Consider the following 24,860-nt stretch of genomic DNA (forward strand, 5'->3'; position numbering starts at 1 on the left):
TTTTACTATCATTGATTAACTTTCTTTGTTTGCTACATTTGAAATGAATAAATGTGAGGTATCCTTTTGTCCCTACCTGACCATTTTCATGCATCTCATTATGTGGTTCATTTACATGATAAATAGTGAAATGACATACTCTAAACAAAAGAAATGTTAAGCATTACCCGGATAAGAATTTGATAAATACAAGAGTCTCAAGGTAAGGACAAAGTTCAACCGGGGGCATCTGAGAAACGTTGATTACTTGTAAAGCTTGAGGATGGGTACAGGGCCTAAAGAGAAAGTCAAGAGCCAAAGTAATGAATGCGGATCATCACAAAAATCGTGACGAAGAAGGACATACGACAAACATGCCTAAGGCGCATAGCATAATCATGTAGGCATAAAGGCATTTAAGACAAACATATGCATATCATGATAACATCATGCATGACATATACAGATACTCCAGTAGAGTAAGAGGATGTGATGATAGCTGTACTGAATCAAAGAAAAAGACACATGAGTTCCACCAGATGACAGGTTTTGGTATTTTGATGTTTTTTTTTCCGTTTTCAAAAATCAACTCATATTGCAAGAGGTGAGTTGAGCCTCAAGACATGTTAAGTATTTTCAATTTTTGTCTTTCAAAAAAATCAACTCATATTGTGAGAAATGAGTTGAGCCTAAAGACACGTTGAGGTATTTTCAATTTCTGTCTTTCAAAAAAATCAACTCATATTGCGAGAAATGAGTTGAGCCTCAAGACACGTTGAGGTATTTTTAATTTTTGTCTTTCAAAAAAATCAACTCATATTGCGAGAGGTGAGTTGAGCCTCAAGACACGTTAAGGTATTTTCAATTTCTGTCTTTCAAAAAAATCAACTCATATTGCGAGAAATGAGTTGAGCCTCAAGACACGTTGAGGTAATTTTAATTTCTGTTTTCAAAATTCAACTCATATTGCGAGAAATGAGTTGAGCCTCAAGACACGTTGAGGTATTTTCAATTTCTGTCTTTCAAAAAATCAACTCATATTGCGAGAGGTAAGTTGAGCCTTAGGACACGCTGAGGTAATTTCAATTTCTGTTGTAAAAACAAATCAACTCGTATTGCGAAAGGTGAGTTGAGTCTCGGGCCACACACCGAGGTCTTTTCAAATTTCATTTTCAATTTCTGCTTTTTCAATTTATGCTTTTCAAAAATCAACTCATATTGCGAGAGGTGAGTTGAGTCTCGGGCCACATGTCGAGGTCTTTTCAAATTCTGTTTTTAGTTTCTATTTTTTAATTTCTGTGTTTTAAAAAAATCAACTCATATTGCGAGAGGTGAGTTGAGCCTTAGTTCACGTGCTGAGCTATTTTCAATTTCTGTTTTTAATGTCTAGTTTTAAAGAGTCAATTCATATTGTGAGAAACGAGTTGAGTCTCAGGCCACATGCTGAGGTCTTTTTAAATTCTGTTTTTAGTTTCTGTTTTTTAATTTCTATGTTTTAAAAAAATCAACTCATATTGCGAGAGGTGAGTTGAGCCTTGGCTCACATGCTGAGCTATTTTCAATTTCTGTTTTTAATGTCTAGTTTTAAAGAGTCAATTCATATTGCGAGAAATGAGTTGAGCTCAGGATCACATGCCGAGTAAAGAATAAAGATTAGAATTAATTGAAGACACAGATTTTATATCCCTGAAGTTACAGTGAAGCTAATTGAAGTTGCAGTGGAGCTGATCGAGGATATCAAATCTTGCCTTTCTAAAAGTTGCCGAAGAGAAGACCACAAACCTTATCTGACTAAAGCGATGGAAGAGCAGATTGAAGCTGTAGATCTTATCTTTTTAAAGTCACATTGGAGTAGATCGAAGCTACAAGGCATATATCAGAAGATGCAGTGGATTTGATCAAGACAACAAGATACAATGGATTGGAAAAAGACTACCCGAACAAGAAGAGTACCAATGAAGTCAAGACTCGGCAAAACGGGGCAAAATTGGCCTTTCATTATGTCTTTTCTCTATTCCCGTTACACGACAATGAGCAAAGAGGGGCAGCTGTTGCAGGCCAATTTTGGGCTACCACAAATTAAACCCATTTACAAAAAGAAAAAAACCAAAACCCATCTAAATTAACCCACACTTAGACCCACATTTAACCCTAGCCCTAACCCAAAAAAAAATCAAGAAACCCTAGCCACCTAGCCACTTTCCCACTTGCCCCACTTTCCTCCCATTTTTGATATCCATTGTCTGCCACTTGCTCCTCCACTTGCTCCATCTTGCAAAAAGAAAAGATAGCAAATAATAAAAAAATGTTGTAACAAGGCTATAAAAGCCATCATAAAACCAAATGTAAAGGGGAAGATTTTTGGGGGGAGAAAGTTATTGTAAAGGATTTTTTGGAGAGGTTTCTTTTGAGAGTAATCAAGGAGAAGAGTTATTGTAAAGGCTAGTTTTTGGAGAAGCTAGTTTTTTTGGAGATTAATCAAATATCAAAGCAAAAGAGGTTTCTTTGTCTATTCTCGTTTTAAGTTATTTGTTTGCTTATTGTTTTCCTTTCAATCTTATTTTGTTTCTTTTATACGAAAGTAAAAAAATAAAAAGAGGAAGCTTACCTATTTTTACCGGAAAAGTTTTTTTTTGAGGTCCGGCCGCTGTGTTCAGTGGCGCTGACGGTGGCCGACGGCAGTAAACCTTGTGGCCGGAAATCACCCACCCCCTCCCTCTCTCTCTCTCTCTCTCTCTCTCTCTTTTTGTTATTATTATATTTCTTAATATTATATTATATATTCTTTTAATATATTAGGTATATTCTAAATTCTATATTACGTATATATATTTTCTATACTATTTTATGTATATATATCTTTAATACTATATTATTTATATATATTTTTCTACATGTTATCTTATATATATATTTTAACTATATTATGTATGTATTTTTAACACTATATTATGTACATATTTTTAATATTATCACGTATTTATTTTTTATATATGTACATGTTTATGTAGTATTATTAATAGTATTGTTTTTAAACATCATTATTATTTCTAATATATATATATTATGTACACTTTTTTATTTCTATTTTATTTTTATTTGTCAATATTAATTATTCTTATTCTAATATTTTGATATTTTAATATTTTATATTTTATATATTTTGTTATTCACATCATTATTCGCATATTTTTTACAATAATATTCTTAGATTTTTTTACTATCATTTTAGAAACTTTTACATTTTAATTTTAAGAATAAGGCAATGTACCGATTTTAACATTAAGTCATCGATTTCATCGCTATGTTGGGTGAAATTAGTCGGCTCGTGTTAAAAACGGGACGTCCTTCTAAAAAACTAAAAAAATTTGCAACTTCTCATTTCCTTCAATCGGATCACACTTAGATGTCAAATTGAATTCGTATTTTTGAAAATCAAGACAACACGTGTTTAATAAGATACCAATTTTGGGCATCGCGAGGGTGCTAACACCTTCCTCGCGCGTAACCGACTCCCGAACCCAACTTTACTTTGGCTTTTGACGTAGATCTAAATTCGGCCTTCATTTTTTTACAAGAATAAGTTTTCTTTTCTAAAAAAGATGATTTATTAGGTGTCCGGTCACACCTAGAAAAAAGATCGGTGGCGACTCCCTTTTTTAATAAAATCGAAAGTCGGTTTTTAAATTTTCAAATAATCGCCTTAATTAGCGACTGAAAGCAAAAGAAAGCGAAATTTTTACGTCGCTACACTTAGTTTTTGTTATGTATGTATTAATTAAATACTCAAGCCTCATATTATATTTTAATCACTTATGTTTAAAATATTACGTTTTAGTTATTTACGTTATCGTTTTGTTATGAAGTAGTCACTCCGCCGTTAAGCTCCATTACCTCCCTAACAAAAATCCTACATGACAGTCCAAATAGATTTTAAATGCCAACTTGAATGTCTAATTGAGACGAGAATATGTTTTTAATTAATTGAAACTTTTAAATTAATTGAGGGGGTAAAGTGCAATTTTATCATAGATTAACTTATAATTTTATTATTTATAAAAGCACTCATTGGTGACAGATATGATTCAAAGCTGAATCCATTTGCTTGATTATAGTAGAAATCCCATAGTTCGAAGCATATCCACAAGGTAGATGTCATATTCCTGTAGGCAATACTTCAAAGCCTGCATTAGAAGAAAAAAAAATGATGAGCTACAGCATACAGTTGGAGACTAGAGCAACGGCTGAAAGTAACATTAGCAAATGATCAACATACTGATGGAAGGATATTTCAGTTTTATCGGCATCAGGATTGGCTATGGCAGCAAAAGCTTCTTGGGATAAATCAATGGTGCCTTGACAACCAGATGGGCAATAATAAACTATTTTCACAACCATATAATCCTGTCCTCTACATGGATTAGGGTCACCTTGGTTGGTTGCTCCTCTGCATTCAACTTTGTAATTTCTTCCGCAAGCTGATCCCCCAGCCCAAAAAGCATCACTGGCAGCAGCAATCATCACTCTATCATTTTGGTATCCATTACAAGCAGACGCTGCAAATTTCCAACCCCCAAAATATTCATTAGTCATCATACAATCAGCTTGCCGCTCTTAGATACATAGCTATTGAATTATTTTAAAGAATGAAAGTGAATGCAAAGGGGGACTTAAGAACGTATGGAGGAGTGTAAAAGGTGGCAGTCCCTGTATCTGCAACAACTTCCCAGGAAGAGAATGTGAGGATAAATGCAAGGGCTATGCAGAAAAGGATGCTAAGTTTCCTCATTTTTGTTAGAAAGGGCAGAATTAAGTTTAATGAAAGGAATGATGGGCAATGGTGAAAGAAAGGAGAGGTATAAATAGCCGGTTTGGGAAAATTAATTTATACATAATGAATAATAGTATTGTTGCCGATTCAGCCTTAATTCGATTAGCATCGTCATTATTGTCCGTGTAGGAGGATGTAAGTTCGAGTACACTGAAATGATTATCCTCCTATTTTAAACCATAATGTAGACAATTTTAAACCATAATCTTTTTTTATCATTGGGTAGGATAATGAAATTATTTGGGATCGAACTCAAATTCTTATGCATACAATATAATGCTTTTACAATTGGATCGAGAAATTATTTAAAAGTTATAATTACATAACTATTTTATTCAAATAAATAACAAAATTTGTCATACTAATTACATCTTTATTTTCAAAAGTAAGTATTAAGTATTGGGAAAGCATTGTATGAAACAGTGACGCTACGTCATCTGTATTTCTTTCCAATAGTTTTATGCTACATCAGTACTCTTATCCTGAATTTCAAGATTTTATCCTGAAAAAAAAATCAAATCCAAATTAAAATACTAAAATTCAGGAGAAAATCTTGAAATTCAGGATAAGAATACTGATGTGGCATAAAACTATTAAAAAATGATACAGATGACGTATCGTCACTGTTTCATACAATCCTTTCTCAGTGCGCTAAAGCACATTATCTTCTTATTTAAAGATTAAAGAGGGACTATGGGTAGTTTTAGACATTGTATCAAAAAATATATATTTGTTAGTCTTAAATGAGGTGCATTTCTAAAAAGCTAAAGGGCAATAGCCCCATCTATCCCTTGTATCTGCCAATGCACATATGGATGTATGTATATATTTTTGTGTATTTGAATTCTTTAAATATATTATATGTGTATATATAAATATATACACAGTTTTAATCATTTTTAAAAGTTTTCATGATTGTTTATAATTTCCTCTATTTTTGTATACTTTTTAAGAAATCACTCGTAACAACAATTATTTTATGTAAGTTTTTATATTTTTATAATTATTTAAAAAATCACATTTAGAATGAACATATACTAATGGTTGTCGATGTTTTGGGTTTTAGATTCATTTGTCTGTATTCATCATGAATGTAGTTTTTTGAATAATTATAAAAAAAATTATTTAAAAATTTTTAGTTTTTAAAAAATAGTTATATTAGTATGAGGCACATGTAGCATGTGGCATGTGGCATATCACATGTCACTATTTAGTTGCTTTATGAATCATGTCAACATTTGACAATAAAAATAGATGAAATTTTTAATAGAAATGTCAATTTTCTCTTTGCCCTTACGTAAAAGGTGTAATTTGCTTAGTTTTTAGTAGAGGGACAAAATGCAATCTGACTCCTAGTATAAGGACTTTCATGGTACTTTTATTTTTTTTTTGTTCAAATAAAAAAATAATGCCAATGTGGATATTGCCCCCTTATCATCATTTAATGCTGAATTTTTAATAAAATAATTGATTTGTATTATTTTTAATGTATAAAAGTTAATTTGTTCATTTTTAAATAAAAGAAAAAGATTGTAATTCGACACCTAAAATAAGTGCCTCACCGTGAGAAATTACATCCAACAGCATCCAGCCAGTTTTAAGAGACAGTATTCTCCTCCAACTGGGACGGTACAGTCATGGGTGTACTCTCCTCCGACTCTCAAAGTCATGGGCTGAAGAGCCCAGTGAAGCTTGATGCTGGACCAGAAATTATACCCAAGCTAATTGTGATACCTTACATTAAAGCTGCTACACCAAACAAAACTAGTTGGAAGAAATACGAAATGCTATTGCCTTGAACCGATATGGGTGTGTAATAAACATAGCAACTTCAAATGAAGATCCTCTTTATTAATTGTTGAATTGTTATACAGTTAAGTGGAAACTGCATAAGATTCAATTCATTATTTTTCAATATGTTCATCATTTATCATCCACATACATAGGATTCACTTCGAAAGTTAAAGATGCTAATGAGACCCACTGCCATATTTCGACCCATATCCGCAAGGGAGATGTCATGTTCCTGCAGGCAATACTTCAGACCCTACATTGGAAAACATGGATAAGTTACAATCTAAAGTTGGAGATAAACCTGAATGCTTAAATTGATTATGAGATTAACATACTGATGAAAGGAAATTTTAATTTTCCCGGCATCTGGATCGGCTATGGAAGCGAAAGCTTCTTGCGATAAATCAATGGTGCTTTCACAACCAGATGGGCAATAATCAACTACTTTCACAACCACATACTTCTTTCCTCTACATGGATGAGGGGATTGGTTGGTTGCCCCTGTGCATTTAACTTTGTATTTTCTCCCGCAAGCTGCTCCATCGTCCCAAATTGCATCACTGGCAGCAGCAATCATCACCCCATCATGTTGGTATCCATTACAAGCAGACGCTGCAATTTTTCAACGTCAAAATATTAACTAGTAATCATACATTAATTTAGCCAGCTATTTAGGTTAAATGCATCCGAAATTTTAGGTCTGCATAACCATTGGATTACTGCAAAGAGTAAAAATTAAGGCAAAGGGGCTTACGAACGTATGGGGGAGTGTAGAAGGTGGCCGTCCCTGTGTGTGCAACAACTTCCTTCAAGGTGAAGCTGAGCATAAATGCAATGGCTATGCACAAAAGGATGCTCAGCTTCGCCATTCCTTACTTGCTAGCAAAGGTGGAATTGATTTTAATAAAGCGAAGGGATGGGCAAATGCTGAAAGAAAGAAGAGCCTTAAATAGCGGCTTCGGAGAATTACTGTACGTGAAGCCATAAACAACTGTGTTCTCGGATTTTACGTACAATACATTCTAAGGTACATTCTCTGTAATTTTCTTTCTGTTTGATCCTAGCAACCAATCAACAAAGTTTCGCGATTTCGTAATATTAGATTTTGTCACACTCACTAAATCAACGATATTATTAATTTTAGATTTTATCTAAAAAAATTAAAATTTATTCAATAATAAATATAGATGGAGTAATAATAAATTTATATTTTTTTATCTTTATATTTACAATTTATAATTATTTTTATTTAAAGATGATATAAAAGTACAAAAAAGATAATTATAAAAATTTGTTTTGTTACAAACTTGGTTGTTATAATGAAATATTGTTATAGAAATGATTGATTGCAATTTGTCGATTAAGCTTTAACTCAATTAGCATTGTTGCTATTACAACAAGAAGGACGTGGCCTTGAGTGTGCTTAAGCATGTTTTTCCTCTGGTTTAAGGAGGTTAAGAGTAGAAGAAGTAGGGGAGAGATCCACTTATACCAGTATAAAACTAGAGTGATTTTATACTCTTCCATAACTTTTCATACTACTAACATTTTAACAATTCAACCATTGAATTTATTAATATATTTTTATTTGTCATGCATAAATTAATGAAAAGATTCTATATTCCTATCATATCAATCTAAAATATAATCTATAATAATCTATATTTAATGGTTGAAAGTTTTTTTTTTTTTTGCATAAAATGAATAGTTAGAATTTTTTAATTTATGACAAACTCGACAGGCATAATCTACATGAATAAAACATAAAATATTTATAGTATAAAAAATTATGAAATGAAGTAAAACCACTTTAAAAACTTACACCTACATTGTCATTCCAAAAAAATATATGTTAGAGATTGTGTGACCCGAATCATGTCACTTGTTGAAGAAATAAATACAACGGAAAAATAAATAGATCTGCGGGGCGAAAGGCCGAGGGTCATATAGTACAAGAAATTCGTATAGAACTATTATTCTTCTATATGACTTTAATTAGAACAGGGTTTTTCAACCCTTAAATAGATGTAGTCGAAACTCCTCTTGTATCATTCGTTTTTCAATATTAGTGAATTTTTTCTCTTCTACCCATGATTTTTTTCCCAAAAGGGCTTTCACATAAAATCTGTTTGTTATTATTTTTCTTTTCTTATTACTTTGAGATCGTTCTACTGCCATTATCAACGTTTGCATAAAAATTACAATTGGGAATTAAAATGGATTTAAAATTCAATGGCTATATTTACACAAGACAACATAAATGTTAAAAGAAAAAAGAATATTATTGAATAGTTAACTAGAAATTCAATTTGGTGACAAGAAAGATGAAGTTTAGAAGTGATCGATGTAAATGACACAGGAGAGGAAGGCACTTGGGCCATGAAGTTGACAAAATGCATTTGTTTTAGGTATGATATTCATATTTTTATTCTTTTCTTGCCGTCTCATTGGTTAAATTCATTAACTAAATTAATGGACAGAGAAACACTGGTTGTGTTCGGATGCTATAATTGGACCATTTCGGTGCATTTTATGTGCAATATTTACCCATATACTCATCTATTTATACTTAAGTATGTGCATATAGTCCGAGTGAATGATTTATGAAGTGATTAATTAAAATAAAATAGATTAATTAATAAATTATTTGGTGTAATGGTAAAGCACATTATATTCTCAGATTTTCGGTTTGAATTTTGAAGATGATATTATTAAGAGAAGCAACCATAAACTCCGAACATAATCTGTGAAATGAATATGAAAAATTTTAAAGGTATAAAATTATATATGTTAAAATAAGGCTGTAATTCCAAGGTGAATAGCAATAAAAGTCAATGGAACGAAAATCCAATGCAAAGGACAATAAATAAGGTAAATCTTTATTGGTGACAAAACTTCAATATTAATTAATTAAATTACTTTCTTGCTAAAGATAGAAATTGCTTAACCCAAATTGAAATCAAGGACTTAAGTATAAGGAATACAAAATTGGGAATAACAAAAGGTTAATACCTAGGCTCATATATTAGTTCAATTGGTAAGATCTATCTAAGTGTGAGCTTAAAATTTCTTAAAAGATGAAAATATAAAGAAATAAAAAAAAACAATTAAGGTTTGAAGTAGTGGCAGAGACTGAAAACTTTTTTTAGGGTCGGAATTAAATTGTATATTCTTATAGTAGTAAAAATAAAATTTCATCATTTTAATAACATATATCTTTATAATTTTTAAAGGATTGAATTGAAATTTTATCATTTTTACCATTTTAAGAGGGACCATGACCCTTTAGGTCTCCACTATGCTCCGCCACTAGTATAAAAGGTCTCATTTAGCCATGACTAAGTTCACATGAAAAGAAGAATCCTAATCAACCATGGCATTATTGGCTTTGATAAATAAAGCCTTCATCATCTTATTTATTTGAAGTGCACATCAGTTGTTCTTTTTGTGATGATTATATATCAACATCAACTCAATTGATGTTCCCACTTATCACTTAGGGCAACATTAATCTAAAAGAAACCTTTCATATAGAATGCACTTAGATAGTGCACAAATATATGTTCATATGAGGGATTTTTTTGAGTATTTTTGTTCATGATTAGATAAATTATTTTTTAGAGAATTTACTTTAAATATAAAAGAATGAGGATGTAATTATTCGAGAGTTACGATAGATTAAGCTTAAATAATTTTTTGGGTTATAAATTTAAGTATGATGGGCTTTTTTTTCTCCATGGCCCAATAACTCAATTCCAATCCAAGAGGGCCAACAGTTGGTGACAAGCAATCTTCAAGAAAAACAATTTGAAGATTCAAAAAGCCAGACTTTATGAAGCCCAAAAATGCAAGCCCAAGAGAGCATTTTGGATGGAAGGTTCTAATAAACTTCCAATGGTCTAATTTGATACATCCTAATTACATAAATCTCATATATCTATATCATCAGTGAATAATAACATAATATATCATCATTAGCTTAAATAAAATAAATTATAAAAGACTTATAAATAAATGTTAATAATTTTATTTTAGCATAATTAAACATTAATTGAACGGTCATAAATAAATATTAATGAGTCTTAGATTTAGGATCTTGAGTTTAAGATTTTAGCATAATTAAACATCGTAATATGATGATAAATTTATATTTTAACTCATTTATAAATTAATAGTCTAGAGTAAAAAGTCGAAGTAATAAATGTAAATGAAACAATTTAGTTAGAGATTTGAATATAGTCATTGAAATTTAAATCAAAACCCCCTTAATAAATCACACAGTTTATCAATGGTTAGTAATAGAGGTGAGCGTTTGATCGAATTGAGACGAATCGAATAAAAAAATTTCGAGTTAATCGAGTTCACGAGTCCTATTTTATCATTCTAATTTAATTTGAAAATTTTTTAAATCGAGTCGAGTCTAGTCGAATTGAGTGAAATTGTTCGAGTTCAATTAAAAAAATTAAACATGCCAAATAAAAATATTGTTACAGTATAACTACTTCAATGTTAGAGCACATAAATTTGAAACCATATATATTTAAAAATTGTCAAACAAAAATAATCAAAAAAATAAATACTTGAGTATGGTAAATTTAAATAATTAATTAGGACTCAAAATTATTATTTTAGAAAAATTTTAAAATTTTAACTTTTTTTACTTATTTTTTATAATTTTTATTATTTTTTAAAAATATAATTTTTAAATGTTTATAAATATTTTGAATTTTAAAATTTATTTTGAATTATTTTGTATTTTTTATTGAGAGAAACCAATTTGTTTATTTTTAAAGTTGTCAGGGACCGAAAGGGTACTTACACCAATATGTTATTCAAATCATTCAAGTTATTTGTGAAAATCAACTCGACTCGAACTTGAAACTCGAATTGAGTTATTCGAGTTGACTCGAATAATTTGAATTAGCTCAATTCGATTAACTCAAAATTTAAATTTTTTTGCTGAAGTTGATCTTTTTTGTCACCAAATTGAATTTCTAGTTAACTATTCAATAATATTATTTTTTCTTTAACATTAATTTAGTTCAAACAGTATTATATCAACATGAAATACATGTGCATATAAGATAAACAGTATTATATCAACATGAAATACATGTGTATTACCACACGAGTTACTACACAAACATTATTAAAAGAAATTAATGTTTTAGGATTTCGGGAAAATCCAAATATTGAGTCAATAATAAGAAGCGTATGCAATTTTTAGCAGTGAATCCTCTGAAATAAATGTAAACATCTTTTGATTAGTCTTAACTATTTATAGAATTTTCTTTAATATATATATTCAAAACCCCACGTAAAGAACTTCAATCATATTTCATATCAACAATGGCAGCAGCAACCAAGTTCATGGCTATTCGTTTGGCCTTCCTTTTACTGCTCTTCACCTCTCTTCCAGCTTTTCATGAATGTACGTATACTGATTTTTAGTTTACTCTGGTTTGATCTTCTCATATTTTATCAACTTTTCATACATTGAAATGATTCTAACTTTTCATACATTGAAATGATTCTTTCTTTAATGGAAAATTTCATTTGAATTGCAGGTAGTAGAAGCAGCAGCATCCATGGCAATGAACTTGACCCAGGCAGCAAAATAACACTAGGACCATGCAGTCATAAACCTTGTCCTACATTGGGGCCAGCTTCTGGCGATGGCATATTCCGTAGCTGTTGGTGCTGCATATCAAGAAAATCAGAGTGTTATACTGTGAGAGCCGATTGCGAAAAGAATTGCCCCCTCGGACCACCTCCTGATCTTCCATTTCCATAACTAGACTTAGCTTAGCTTTTGATATATTTCAAATAATCATGAATAAGATCGGCCACAAAATGTGGGAGTTTTAAAATGAAAACTATATATTGCAGAGCAGACTGTTTTATACTTGTTAGCTACCTCTTTCTGATATTTGAAACTCAATAACAAAAGGTTTACAGCAAAATTTAGAAGAAAAAAAAACATGGCACAAAGGCCTATTCCAAAGAAAGTTCCAAAGTTTAGAGAGAATGAGATTTACACCTTTCGACTCTAATATGAAGATCTATACAAACAGTCGGGGATGGAGTCATTGTGGTGGTATACATGTACTAAGATACTAATCAGGTTAAAAATTGAAGTTGGTTAGAAATGAATGCCAGAACATGCATGTTTTTTCTATTGGAGAGGTCAAGAATCCTCAGAAATCCAAGCAAACCATTCAGTGATTAAACCCAAATGCACCAGCAGGACGGGGAAAATTGCTGGCGATGTCCAACCAGCATATAATTCACGGTTTTGCTTTTGGATGATGTAGGAGGTGTTGCTATGAGTCCGAGATGGGTTTCGTTTTGAAGAACTTTGCTACAGCCAGGTAAAGGTTTTCCTCCTCAAAGGGCTTTGAGACGTATCCATCCATCCCACATTTCAGGCACTCGTCATAGGTGGCGTGAATTACATCAGCTGTCATGGCTAATATCGGGATATGCCACTCACCAGTCCTGATAGACCCTTCTTCTGTCCCTCCGTTCATCTGTTCATTTGCCTGACTCTCCATCATTCGAATTCGACGAGTTGCCTCAAACCTGAAATAATAGTTCATGATATTAAAATTCACACCCTATCTTTACAAAATGATTAATATTGATATATATTTGTATATGATTTAAAGGAGGATTATCTGACGATCAATAATCACAAGCTAACCATGGGCAGCATTTAAATAATACACTACAACAAAATAATGATTATCAAGTTCTCGCTTAAATGAGAAATTTGGTATCTAGTGGAGACAAAACCATAAGGCTGACCAAAGGAATTTGGTCCATAAATGAAGTGTAACTGTGAAGAAATAATGTGCCAACAGCCCTGTGATGTTTAGACCGGACCGGACCATAGATATGTCTAAAAACAACATATAGACTTTGCTTTTCTTTTTCCTGTATTTGGTGTTTAGATTGTCAATTGCCCGATGTTAAAGATATGGTATACATACCCATCCATTTCGGGCATCTGAATATCCATGAAGCAAGCGTCAAAACTGTGTGGAAGTTGAAGCAATTTAAGTGCAGCTTTTCCACTTTCAGCACATTCTACGGCAGCTCCAAACTTTTTCAATGCACCAGCAGCAACTCTCCGGTTTACCATATTGTCATCAACTACTAATATTTTCTTTCCACAAAGAAGACTCCCAAGGACAGACGATCCATTCAGCATGCCTCTTCCAGGCTGCCTCTTCTTCCCTGTCCCAAGCACCTGCTGAAGACATGCAGCCACCATACTTGCCCTCAAAGGTTTCATAATTGTAGTATCTGCAAAACCTGCTGCCTTTGCTTTCTCGAGTTCAGCATTAGTAATATTTGTCGCAAGAAGAATCATCTTTGGCGACTTCAACACGTGTCCGTTTTGCTGCCTGTCCAACGTTCGTAAGCTCAAACCACCATCCTCACCAGAAAGCCATGAATCCTTCTCAACAAGAACTATATCCGGTTGAGTTTTACTTCTGCAATGTTCAAAGATATAATTCAACAAAGTTAACATCATAAGATGAATAGAAAGCACAAATGGTCATTTTTCCCCAGTGATCATAACAAAGGCATTAGAAAAGGTACTGAAGAAACTACAAATTGTGTTAAAAATGAGTAATTGTTGACAAGATCTTGTCAAATGTGATTAAATCATCAACCAAACATAGGGAAAATTCCGCAAATGCAAAATATATACTGAATTTACTATCTCTCAAATATGATAATTCTAAACTAAAACGTACCCGCATGAAGAACCATTTTTACCACAAGCAGAAGCAGCTATTTTGACACTATTTGCAAATTCAACCAGCATGCCAAGCCTCTTCAAGTGGTATCGAGTTACAGCAGCTCTAACTGGTTTTCCATCAACTACCACAGCTTTCAATCCTCTGAAACCAGATGGAAGATCTTCAGCATTGGGTTTTTTTGTATCACTAAATGAAGCTCTTTTACACCTCCCAAAGACCGTGGTGAATGAGAATGTGCTTCCAACTTGTGGTCTGCTGATGAAGCTTATGTGACCACCCATTAGCTCAACCAAACACTTAGTAATGCTCAGGCCTATGCCAGTCCCACCATAATTTCTAGAGGTTGAGCTATCCGCCTGCATAAAGGGCATGAAAACCCTGTCCTGGGCGATCAAAGGGATCCCAATGCCAGTATCTTCCACAGATACCATCAAAGTGACACTCTGAGAAGCTTCATCAGCAGCTTTCATTTTTACTGAGGCATCATATCGCAATTCTTCATCAGCAACTAAATGCTTTAAGGAATCCCAACTGTTCCGCTCATCAGCAGCTTCATAACCACTCAAGGTTTTAAACTGGCGAGCACCTGATACCAATGCATCTTCATCTGACCCTCCATTCAAACAAGTTTCAGCTTTAGGACCTTCCATAGGCTTCGGGTTTTCAGCTAGATGGACTTTGACAAATATGTGCCCCCGTTCTGTGAACTGTCAAACACTCATTTTTAAGTCACTATCAATTTATTAAATGAAACTTTATATACAATAATCAGTCAAATAGCAGAAACTAAACTCAATAATGCAATCTACTAATAAGATCAAAACTTCCATCAATTAAGTAGATAGCAATCTACCTACAAAATTGACAAAAGGAGAGAAGGTTGAGCACCCACTTACTTTAACAGAGTTCCCAACAAGATTCGTAATTATCTGTCTAAATCTCCCTGGATCCCCCATCACCATTTCTGGAACTTTATCAGAAACAAACACTGCTAGCTTCAGTTCCCAAACAATTACAACGAGTTTGAGTCGTTGTAATGTATCACAAGTAACACCATTTATTGACATCAACAACGCCACCGAGACATGGAAAGGAAAAGGGAAAAAGGAAGGCAAATTAGTTCAAGCATTATAGGAACCGTCTAAAATGAAGAAGCATATTGAACAATGCACTGTGTTTTCTATTAATTTTATCCAGACTTACCTCAACACCTTTGTTTCTAGACTTCTCAGAAAATAAAGAGAGCACATCATCTAGGATAGACCGAAGGTCAAAGGGGACAGTTTCCAGCTCCAACTTTCCAGCTTCAATTTTAGCACGGTCAAGCACCTCATTTATCAATGTTATCAGTGCCTTTCCACAGACTTGAGCAGTTTGAGCATAATCCCTTTGTGTTGAACTTAAATCAGTATCTAAAAGCAAAGCAAGCATCCCTGCAACCATTCAAGATTTCATCAGAACATTGCTGATTAAAATTATTTGATGTCCTTGAATGTATATTTCACATAGAAAACCTTAAGGAGCAATCTGGAACATACCAAGGATGCCATTCATGGGAGTCCTGATTTCATGAGAAACTGTTGCCAAAAACTGCAACAAGAACTCATCATAATTAGTATTAGATTGGAAGTGGGTGGTAAACCATGTGTTGATAGATATATCCTGAAATACATACCTGTGATTTGGCCACATCAGCAGCTTCTGCTCGAACCTTAAGCTCTTCCATTTCATGGAAATCATCTTCAACTTTAACAATGTGTATTGCTGCACCATATAAGATATAGCCAACCAATAAGCAGATCACGAAGAATAAGAAGGCCGTGGTCAGCGCAGTCCATGATGTGGGTGCCTTCTGATGATATCTGCTCAGAAGGCCAAATAGTAAGTGCTTGCAAAATAAATGCAGTCATCCCATCAACCTTGTGAATATGTAGCCAGTTATACACTTACCTACATATCATCTGATGCTTCCTGAATGGATCTCCAAAATCAAGCTTGCTTTCATGCAATAAAGCCAGGTCACCATCTTGATTTTGGTGACCATACATGATCAAGTGATCAGAAGAATTAGTAATATCATATACATTCACTAGAATTGCCTGATTTCCAGCAAGTTGCCCAAGTAAATTCTCCACAAGTGACTCCACATCAAATGCTCCACCAAGGTATCTGTGTTTATTTAAAAGTTTTTTTATGCATAAGAAAATCTAAGATGCAAAAATAAAGAAGTGTAGTAACTGAAGCAATCCCCCCCCCCTTGGGGTGCATCTCTAGCCATTGTAATAACCGGAAGTCTAGTAGAAAGAAAAATAGTAGCACAAAGAAAATGTTATGAATGTCAAACACAAATTTACGGAGAAAATAGAAATGTCCACTGCCAGGAACAAGAGATGTAAAGATGGTAAAGGTGCTTATGTAGAAGTGCTGGCAACTGTATCTGGTCAAGGAGCACCAAATTGCTGGTGTTGATCACAATGAAACAATAAATGTCAGTGGAAGCAAAAATGGTGATATCAGCAGCATAACCATGATTAGGTCATAGAGTAGCAAATACCCTAGAAATATGTTGAGGTGGTCGTATGAGTCACTTTGGACCATCTGGTGTCAATGGTCTTGCTCTCCAGACTCTCAATGGGAAAAAGGAGATGAAGGTTTCTGATTGTCTACTAAATGAAGAATAGAATCTTTTCGGCTAACTTATATACGATCAAATAAACTTCAACAGAAATCACATAAAAGTCTAAACCTTTTTCCCCTTGACATGTGCACTCTAATACAACTGCAGTTGCTATTAGACTGCAAACTCTCATCATCAACACTCTCAAACTATCTAGTGCCGAATACGTTTGCTAACTTTCAAAAGCAAAAGCTTAAAAGAAAAGACCAAGCACAAAAAGGGTTTCAAACAAAAAAAACACTTGGATTTCCAATTAGAAAGACAAGGTGGAGTACTTACCCAGCAGTTGCTTCAATGCGCTCTTGCTCAGTCGGACTCGGCGGGAGCTTGGATTTGTAAACAGGGAATGTCAACACAACACCAAGATGATGAGAGCCCAGTAACCTGAAGGGGCTAGTTAGGACAGCTTTCCCAGTAGCCCTAGCCCTTAATATGTTTTCTCGATCCTCCTGCACATTGGAACGTGGATATTACCACTCCAATCTAATCCTGAACCAAATATCAGACCAAAGGTAAAGATAAAACTTATAAGCAGATTGTAGGTAACAGCATACCTCCCCCGACATCATGTCAAGCGATTCGATGTAAGAAACAGTTTCTTGAGAGAAAATCACGGGGGCATATTCATCTCGAATAGGAGAAGGTTCCCTCTTCATTGTCTTTATTGTCCACCCATGCTGCCTCTCAAATTTCTCCCTCTCAGAATGAACTACTCTTTCTGCATAGGCCACCCCACTAAGCAATGGCCTCTCAAATGCAGTTCTAGCAGTGTACTCCGCAAAAGTCTCCTGCATTTCTTGCAAAGAACAAAAATAGCCCAAAGTGCACAATCAGAAACTCACACAAAAGATGAACAAGAAAAATATTTCACCATTGGATGTCAACATCAACCAAACTCAGATTTTCAGAGGCTATATGTCTAACTAAAAAACAACAAATGTAAAACTTTAAATTAAATAGAAATTTCAAAATATCAGGACTCCATAAATTCCACAGAAAATAAGGAAAACAAGATCAGGAACAACCTGATCAATAGCAGATGGATCCTTGTAGTAATGAAAAGTGGAGACAAGAATGGCCAGGGCATGAACATGGTTAACACTAACACTGAATTGATCCTGCAACATCCTTGCCCTTTGATCACACATGCTACTCAACACCTCCTTCCTCCTTACTTTGTTGTCAGCATCCATCTTTTTGTAGATCCAAGTGCTGAGAAAAGCCATCACCATTACCCAAAGCAACAAAAATTTTGGTAACCAAGCCCTGTTAGCTTGAATAAATGTGTACCCTCTTTTGGTCCCCATTTGTTCATTCACTTTCAGAGTCACTGAGTGGTGGTAGCTCTGTTGCAACTTAAGACCCATCAGCAAAAGAACAAGATCGGCTCAACTTGTTTCTCCATGTCTTCTTACTTTTCTTCTTTCTATGATACTACCCCCTTCATATCTGAGCAAGAAAAAATCCCCCAAGAAAACACGCATACACCATAACTAAGGTAACTTTCTTGTAAGTACAGGCAATTTCAACAAATACCCTTTTTTCCTGCACTGGAACATGATGAGCTAAAACTTCAAGTTCTATGTATCATCATAGCATTGTTTTGCGTGATAAAGAACCAAAAAGTTGGAAAAATAATTACAAGGTAGCACGAAGAAATGGACCAAAGAAATAAAATTTTCACATCACAAGAAGAAGAGAAGAAAATGAGAAGGGAGACTCAGAACTCAAGAAAGAGAAAAACTTTTCAACTCTCAAGAGACAAGAAAGGCTCTCAAAAGATGTAAAACAGCTCAAATTCCCAAGATATCTCACTATCTCCCTCTACAAAAAATTGGCTTCTTTTCTCTGTTTTATCTCTTGCCATATAAAAAAATTGGAAATTTCACGGAGAAAAAACACACTAATCATTTTCTCTTCAAAGCGTGAGAGTGTTGTTTTAGTTTAAGACTCGAAAGACAAAGAAGAGCACGTTCACTGTTTTCCCCCCATATTAAAATCACATTCTGCAGATTGACCAGCAAACACTCACTCACTCTCACAGCAAAGCACAACAAGGCAAAGACCAAATACATTAAAACCCAAAAAATAAAGAACAAAAAAAGTAAGATCTTTGGAGTGAGAAATTGGGTTATTTGAAAGAGAACAATATTTACCTAAAGTAAGATCTTTGGAGTGAGAAATTGGGTTATTTGAAAGCGAACAATATTTACCTACACACCTAGTACATAAATCTTTTTTTTTCTTTAAAAAAAATACAGGACCAATGCTATTCTTTGGTCCTCCTTTGATCTATGCTTTTCTTTTAATTTATTATTGTTGTAATGGTAATGAAATTTTTCAAAGTTTTCAACTTTCTTCTTTTCTTTTTAAAGTGAAGTGAATCCAAGTTCTAGGATTTTTGCACATATGCTGCTGTCTCCCTCTACACTAAACCCACATTAGCTACAACACTTACTCAAAATTCTTTTTTATTCAAGGTATTCATTAAAGCGAATTCAAAAATTAATCTTTCATATTCGATAAACTCAATAATAATTTTTCATTTAATCAAAGTAAGAGTTTTTAACCTTTTATTTTATTTTTTAAAATATTTATTGAAGTAAGTCTAGTAATTAATTCTCTGTATTTAGTAAATTCATTAAGAGATAGATATTGATCAAAAATTTTAAAGTTACCTTATACCCGAGAAAAAAATTAAACTATTAATCACTGATTAAGATAAAAAAGACCACCAACATCTCACATAACTCCCGTTATTTAAAGAAACTTTTATATTACTAATAAAATAATCTACCTTATCCTAAACTTTATATTAAAAAAAAATTTGGTGAAATGGGATTTACTTTATAGGGAAGTCCAAAGGGTTTCATTCAACTTGCGATATGATTTTGTTTTTGATTCCTTTTTATGGGTTTACTTTTCTCCTTTAGCCTATGTGAAAGAAGGAAAATAATATTAGAGAAAATCAAGAAAAATAATAATTTAATAATTTTAAAAAATATACTAAAAAGATATTATAATAATTAATATATTAAATTTTGTTATAAATATAGAATATTTTAAATTATTACATTACAAAAAAAAATAAAAGTACATTAACTATATATTTAGAAATAAATATAAAAAATATAAATAAGTGTAGTAAAAAAATTAAAAAGAATATGAGGGAGAGGGTCCAAAAATCACAATCACATATCTTAGAGATAATGACATGGCGACAAGCCAAAGGATCTCCCTTTCCTTTTTTCTTTTCTTTTTTTTTTCATTCACGTCCAAATAAAAATAGATTAAATATCTTAAATTTTTATAATACCTGAATTTAAATTAGCATATTTTTCATATTAAATCTTTTTATTATTGCCTAAATCCAATTTAAATAATATTAATCACTTAATTTAATATCCATTATCATCCAATTTCCTCTTCTCAGTTATCAATTTTGCTCAAAAAACTACTTGAAAATGAAAAAATATACCAATTAAGTCTTAGTTCGATTGGCATAGGCATTATTGTCAATGCAGAAGGATACAAGTTTGACTGCGTTGAAACATATTATCCTCTAATTCTAAATATTGTGCCAAAAAGGACAATATAATCAGAACTTGTTAAAAAAAATGAAATGAAAGAATACTAAAAATGTTAAATTATATTTTAAAACTTGTTATTTGATCATCGTCGCTAAAGCATAGTTAAATTATTTTAAAACTTTAATTTAGTTATTTTTAGTCCTCATATTTTTAATTTTTAAAAATTTTAGTTTTCACCAAATAGTGGAGACTAAATTGATTAAGTTACTGCTATTTTTAAAATCTGAAGCGACAGATATACTATCGCACATGTAATATCGTGTCAGCTTCTTATTTTCACATATTACTCGCAATAAAATCAGTTAATAGATTTAATTATTATCATTTGTATTAAGATTAAAATTTCAAATTTTGGAAAATATACAACTAAAAATAATCTAGTTGGGGAATATAAACTAAATTTAAAACTTTATGCATGATAGAAGACTAACAGCAAAATTAAACCAAATAAATTTAACTACTACCATTGGGTCAGGATTAAAATTTCAAAATTCGAAAAATATAAGGACTAAAATTGACCAATTCGGAAAGTATAAAACTTAAAATTAATCAAATTAAAGTACAGATACTAAATTCACCACTTAGGCAAAGTTAAGGATTTAATAACAAAATTTGACCTATTTTTAATTTTTTACATTTATCTTTACTCATATGAAGCGATAATTAAAATTTTTATTAGACACTCATTTGAGACAAGTTCAAACCGTTTATCTCAACCTCATCCTAATATAAAATAAAATAAAAATATCACTAATACATTTAACAAAATAAAATAATACAAAATTCACACATGTTTTTTTTTTAATTTTGATATTTAAAATTATATTATTTGAAATACTACTTTATTTTTGTTAGCTGTACCTAAAACCCCATTTTCCAAAGAATCAAATATACATGCTAAGCTGGCTTTGATTTCACATGTATTAAGCAAGATTTGGTTTTAATCATGACCATATTTAGGACAAATTTCTTAATTATATGTTATATCGATGCTTGTCACATAGCATGTTTGCTCTCTGTGCTTTTCTTTTTTTTCTGTTCATATAATTTCTGGTTGGATAAAGTAGAAAAGAAGAAAATATTCTGGTGAAGAGAGAGATAAAAAGTATCATTCCTCAAGAGCCGACCTTTGGGTTTTTAGAAATGTGTATAGTGACTTCTTTCAAATCGAATTGGATCCCGGATTGAGTTAAAATATATTTTATTCAATAAATTTTTAATTTTATAAACTTTTTATTCAACTAGTCCAATGCTGACTTTTATTGAATATCAAAACTCAATGAGCTGCATCATGTCACATTTTATACAGCTCAAGAAGATGGCAATAAAAGATAGTGGAATAGGGAAGAAATTTACAATAAATGAAGTACAAGAAGTTTAGTTTTCCATAGTCAAATCTTAATTAAGCACATTTATGAAACTGCTTTGGATAAGATTGGCTTAGGTATAGTCAAATAACCCATAGTTTGCCATGTACCTCCTTAACTATATCTTAATTATCATTTAAAATATTGATTACTTTTTTGGTAAAAATTGACAGTCTTTAGGCGACTACACTATTATTCAAAACATTACCTCAATATAGACTTATTACCATTATTTAATAACACACTTTGCACAAAATTCAAAAGTGCATCAAACAATTGTAAAGTCACAAGTCTCGTATTCGTATATTTAACCATACGTACTCGTACTCTCCAGCTACACCTTAACTATTGATGTAAGTATTAAAAAATTTATCATTTAAAATTTTAATTATTTTTTGTTTTAATTTTCACATGATTAAATATTAAATAAATTGAAATGAATGATAAGTAATTAATGATCCTATGTTACAAAAATTTGACTGGGCAGTGAAAGGTGTGGGTGAGTAGCATGTGGGGCTGGGTGGGTAGTGAATAGAGAATCCCCACAAAAACCCATCACTTTGCATGAGAGAGAGAGAGAGAAAGGAGGTATATATTTGGTTGAATAAATGAATGAAAATGATGATAATACTCACATGGGCCAGGTGGTTGCTTCCTCCAACAGCATCCCTGGGGTCTGTACATCACCTCTGCCTAATTGGTTGAATTTGGATTTTGCAATGCAATTGGTCTTCCCCTGCCCCTGCCCCTGCCCTGCCCTGCTCTGCTCTGCACCCTATTCATCTTATGCTCTCTGATGTGGTCCCAATATTTCCTTTTCTTTGCCTTTCATTCAACCAAGTGATGCTCCTCTCATGTGGAAATATATTTCCCCCACTCCCTCCCTTCATTAATTATCTTTTCACTCCTATTGTTACTTTACTCTAATTAATATTCCATGATTTTGTATTCACAAATAATTTCATGAGTTGGATTAAGTTTGGATCTAGCAATTATACATCATTATTATAATTTAAAGTTACGATTGTATCATTAAACACAATTTATAAAAAATAGATTAATTTTTTTGAAAGAACTGATATTTTCTGATGTTTAAATAATTTTATATAAAATATTTCTCGTTGTTTGATAATTTAAAAATAAACATAAAATATATATAATTGGTGAGTTAATTTCACAAGAAAAAAAGGCAAATAATTGTTTTATAAAATAAATTATTTTATATAAAATAAATTAATATTTTTCCATTACTAAAACCCAAAACTTCTTATTTTTTTAACACTCATCCCTTTTCACCCAAATTTCTCTTATTCTCTAACACACACTTTCTAAAATTTTTATAAGTGATCAATCTTTCAATACTTTCAAGTAGATTTCCCTAATTTAGTAACAATTCTTCTTTTCTTTTTAGTTTTCTTAATTAATCTCTAGAAAATTAGGATTATGACTAACCCCTAAAAAAAATAAAACTGTGGGTTTTTTTTTTTGGTAATAGATTAAGAATTTTTATGCAAATTTTAGTTTTTTAATTTATTGAATAAGTTTGGGATATTAATTTTGCACGTTATTCCTAACATCTTGAGTGGGTAATAGCTTTTAGAAATCATTGAAAAAATAGGATTGATTGTAGTTATAGTCTTGAATTTCTCAATGTTGATTAAAAATTTAACATTTTTATTTAGAAATAGTAGTTGCCAATGTGATTATTGTGAATCATATATTCAAAAATTTGACATATTGCATTCTCATTACATTGTAGTTTTTATTTTTGAAAAAAAATTACTTGTATACTGGCTTCGTGAAAACCCTTGTGCTTAAAGCTTAGATTTGTTTGTTTTAAATTTTTTGTTTTCGTTGATTTCGTTAGTTTCAAGTGTGAAAATAATTTTTTTTTAGCAACTGAAATTGTGAGAAATTGTTTTAGGAATCAAATTGGAGATCAATGGATGAGTAATTATTTGATTACATATGTTGAGAAAGATATTTTTAACAACATTGACGAGAAAAAGATAATTCAATAATTTTAACATATGAGAAAATTGTTTGAAGGTTAAATTGAAGATCAATGGATGAGCGTTTGCCTTTAGTCATATCGCACCGCATCTAATTTCGCCGCTATACCATATATAAACATACAACCCATCTAAAAATAGCGTCAGCCACACAATTAAAAAAGAAAAGGGAAGAAAATCCCACCGTCCTAGTGTTGGAATAGCTTGAAAATCATGTGTTTAAAACTCCCACAATATATATGGGGATTGGTTTGGCATTGGGCGTCTGAACACGACATAGTTGTGTGTTATTCTAGTCTTAATAATCTCGAGAATGTCAAAAAGCAATCTTAATCAAATCTTGGGTGTAATCTCCTCTACTATCTAACATATCTATAATGTTTGATGTAATGGTCAACTTTTCCATACCCAATGCGTATTTAAGTTTCCCAAACTCTTTAAATTTTCATTACCAACGCTACGAAAAGGAATCATGTCTATGTCATACCCACACCCTCTTCCATTTCTATTCTTAATTCAATGCTACATCTTTTCCCCTCATCCACTTGCATTCCACATTTATCATTGCTGCTTTTTCCCTTTTGAAAACATAATTTCATCAACATTTGGTATTAATTAAATTAAAGCATTCTATTGACTCATTCAACTCTTCTTCAATATATAAAAATGTGTGTAACTTTTTTGGATTATAATGAAATGACTAAACCTTTATAGGAGAAACTTTAAACATTTGAATGACTCAATATCCTATTCTTGATAAAAGCTGGTGAATTTTTTTAACCAAAGTTGAATCCGGATCATTATAAGTCTAGTCTTGAATTATTAAGACTGCCTCCAT

At 32.1% G+C, this 24,860-nt stretch overlaps 4 protein-coding genes across 4 annotated transcripts; 1 reads left to right on the top strand and 3 right to left on the bottom strand.

Moving 5' to 3' along the window:
* Positions 1–4,191: 4,191 nt before the first annotated feature.
* On the bottom strand, positions 4,192–4,768 carry LOC107911160 (EG45-like domain containing protein). The gene is made up of 2 exons (XM_016839044.1): positions 4,654–4,768; positions 4,192–4,535 (listed from the first exon to the last, which is right to left on the bottom strand). The coding sequence occupies exons 1-2, from the start codon at positions 4,766–4,768 to the stop codon at positions 4,192–4,194; spliced, it is 459 nt and encodes a 152-aa protein (XP_016694533.1).
* Positions 4,769–6,627: 1,859 nt separating this feature from the next.
* On the bottom strand, positions 6,628–7,531 carry LOC107911425 (EG45-like domain containing protein). The gene is made up of 3 exons (XM_016839252.1): positions 7,359–7,531; positions 6,940–7,216; positions 6,628–6,857 (listed from the first exon to the last, which is right to left on the bottom strand). Exons 1-3 carry the CDS (start codon positions 7,471–7,473, stop codon positions 6,851–6,853), a joined length of 399 nt encoding a protein of 132 aa, XP_016694741.1. The 5' UTR covers positions 7,474–7,531; the 3' UTR covers positions 6,628–6,850.
* Positions 7,532–11,904: 4,373 nt separating this feature from the next.
* On the top strand, positions 11,905–12,612 carry LOC107913520 (uncharacterized). Its single transcript, XM_016842133.2, has 2 exons — positions 11,905–12,035; positions 12,172–12,612. The coding sequence occupies exons 1-2, from the start codon at positions 11,954–11,956 to the stop codon at positions 12,396–12,398; spliced, it is 309 nt and encodes a 102-aa protein (XP_016697622.1). The 5' UTR covers positions 11,905–11,953; the 3' UTR covers positions 12,399–12,612.
* LOC107913518 (histidine kinase 4) lies at positions 12,508–19,390 on the bottom strand. The gene is made up of 11 exons (XM_016842132.2): positions 18,079–19,390; positions 17,608–17,841; positions 17,333–17,502; positions 16,327–16,545; positions 16,052–16,238; positions 15,915–15,966; positions 15,580–15,809; positions 15,273–15,371; positions 14,371–15,083; positions 13,597–14,103; positions 12,508–13,186 (listed from the first exon to the last, which is right to left on the bottom strand). Exons 1-11 carry the CDS (start codon positions 18,418–18,420, stop codon positions 12,928–12,930), a joined length of 3,012 nt encoding a protein of 1,003 aa, XP_016697621.2. The 5' UTR covers positions 18,421–19,390; the 3' UTR covers positions 12,508–12,927.
* Positions 19,391–24,860: the final 5,470 nt, after the last annotated feature.

Source organism: Gossypium hirsutum, chromosome A13 (assembly GCF_007990345.1).
Source record: "Gossypium hirsutum isolate 1008001.06 chromosome A13, Gossypium_hirsutum_v2.1, whole genome shotgun sequence".
NCBI lineage: Eukaryota > Viridiplantae > Streptophyta > Magnoliopsida > Malvales > Malvaceae > Gossypium > Gossypium hirsutum.

Excerpts from the sequence above, each read along its gene's own strand:
- LOC107911160 (XM_016839044.1), bottom strand. The coding sequence starts at position 4,768 with ATGAGGAAACTTAGCATCCTTTTCTGCATAGCCCTTGCATTTATCCTC. Across the intron at positions 4,536-4,653 it reads TTACACTCCTCCATACGTTC|CGTCTGCTTGTAATGGATAC; the intron begins TTAAGTCCCCCT and ends GGAAATTTGCAG.
- LOC107911425 (XM_016839252.1), bottom strand. The coding sequence starts at position 7,473 with ATGGCGAAGCTGAGCATCCTTTTGTGCATAGCCATTGCATTTATGCTC. Across the intron at positions 7,217-7,358 it reads CTACACTCCCCCATACGTTC|CGTCTGCTTGTAATGGATAC; the intron begins GTAAGCCCCTTT and ends GAAAAATTGCAG.
- LOC107913520 (XM_016842133.2), top strand. The coding sequence starts at position 11,954 with ATGGCAGCAGCAACCAAGTTCATGGCTATTCGTTTGGCCTTCCTTTTA. Across the intron at positions 12,036-12,171 it reads TCTTCCAGCTTTTCATGAAT|GTAGTAGAAGCAGCAGCATC; the intron begins GTACGTATACTG and ends TTTGAATTGCAG.
- LOC107913518 (XM_016842132.2), bottom strand. The coding sequence starts at position 18,420 with ATGGGTCTTAAGTTGCAACAGAGCTACCACCACTCAGTGACTCTGAAA. Across the intron at positions 16,239-16,326 it reads AAGCATCAGATGATATGTAG|ATATCATCAGAAGGCACCCA; the intron begins GTAAGTGTATAA and ends CCTTCTGAGCAG. Across the intron at positions 15,967-16,051 it reads CTGATGTGGCCAAATCACAG|TTTTTGGCAACAGTTTCTCA; the intron begins GTATGTATTTCA and ends TTCTTGTTGCAG.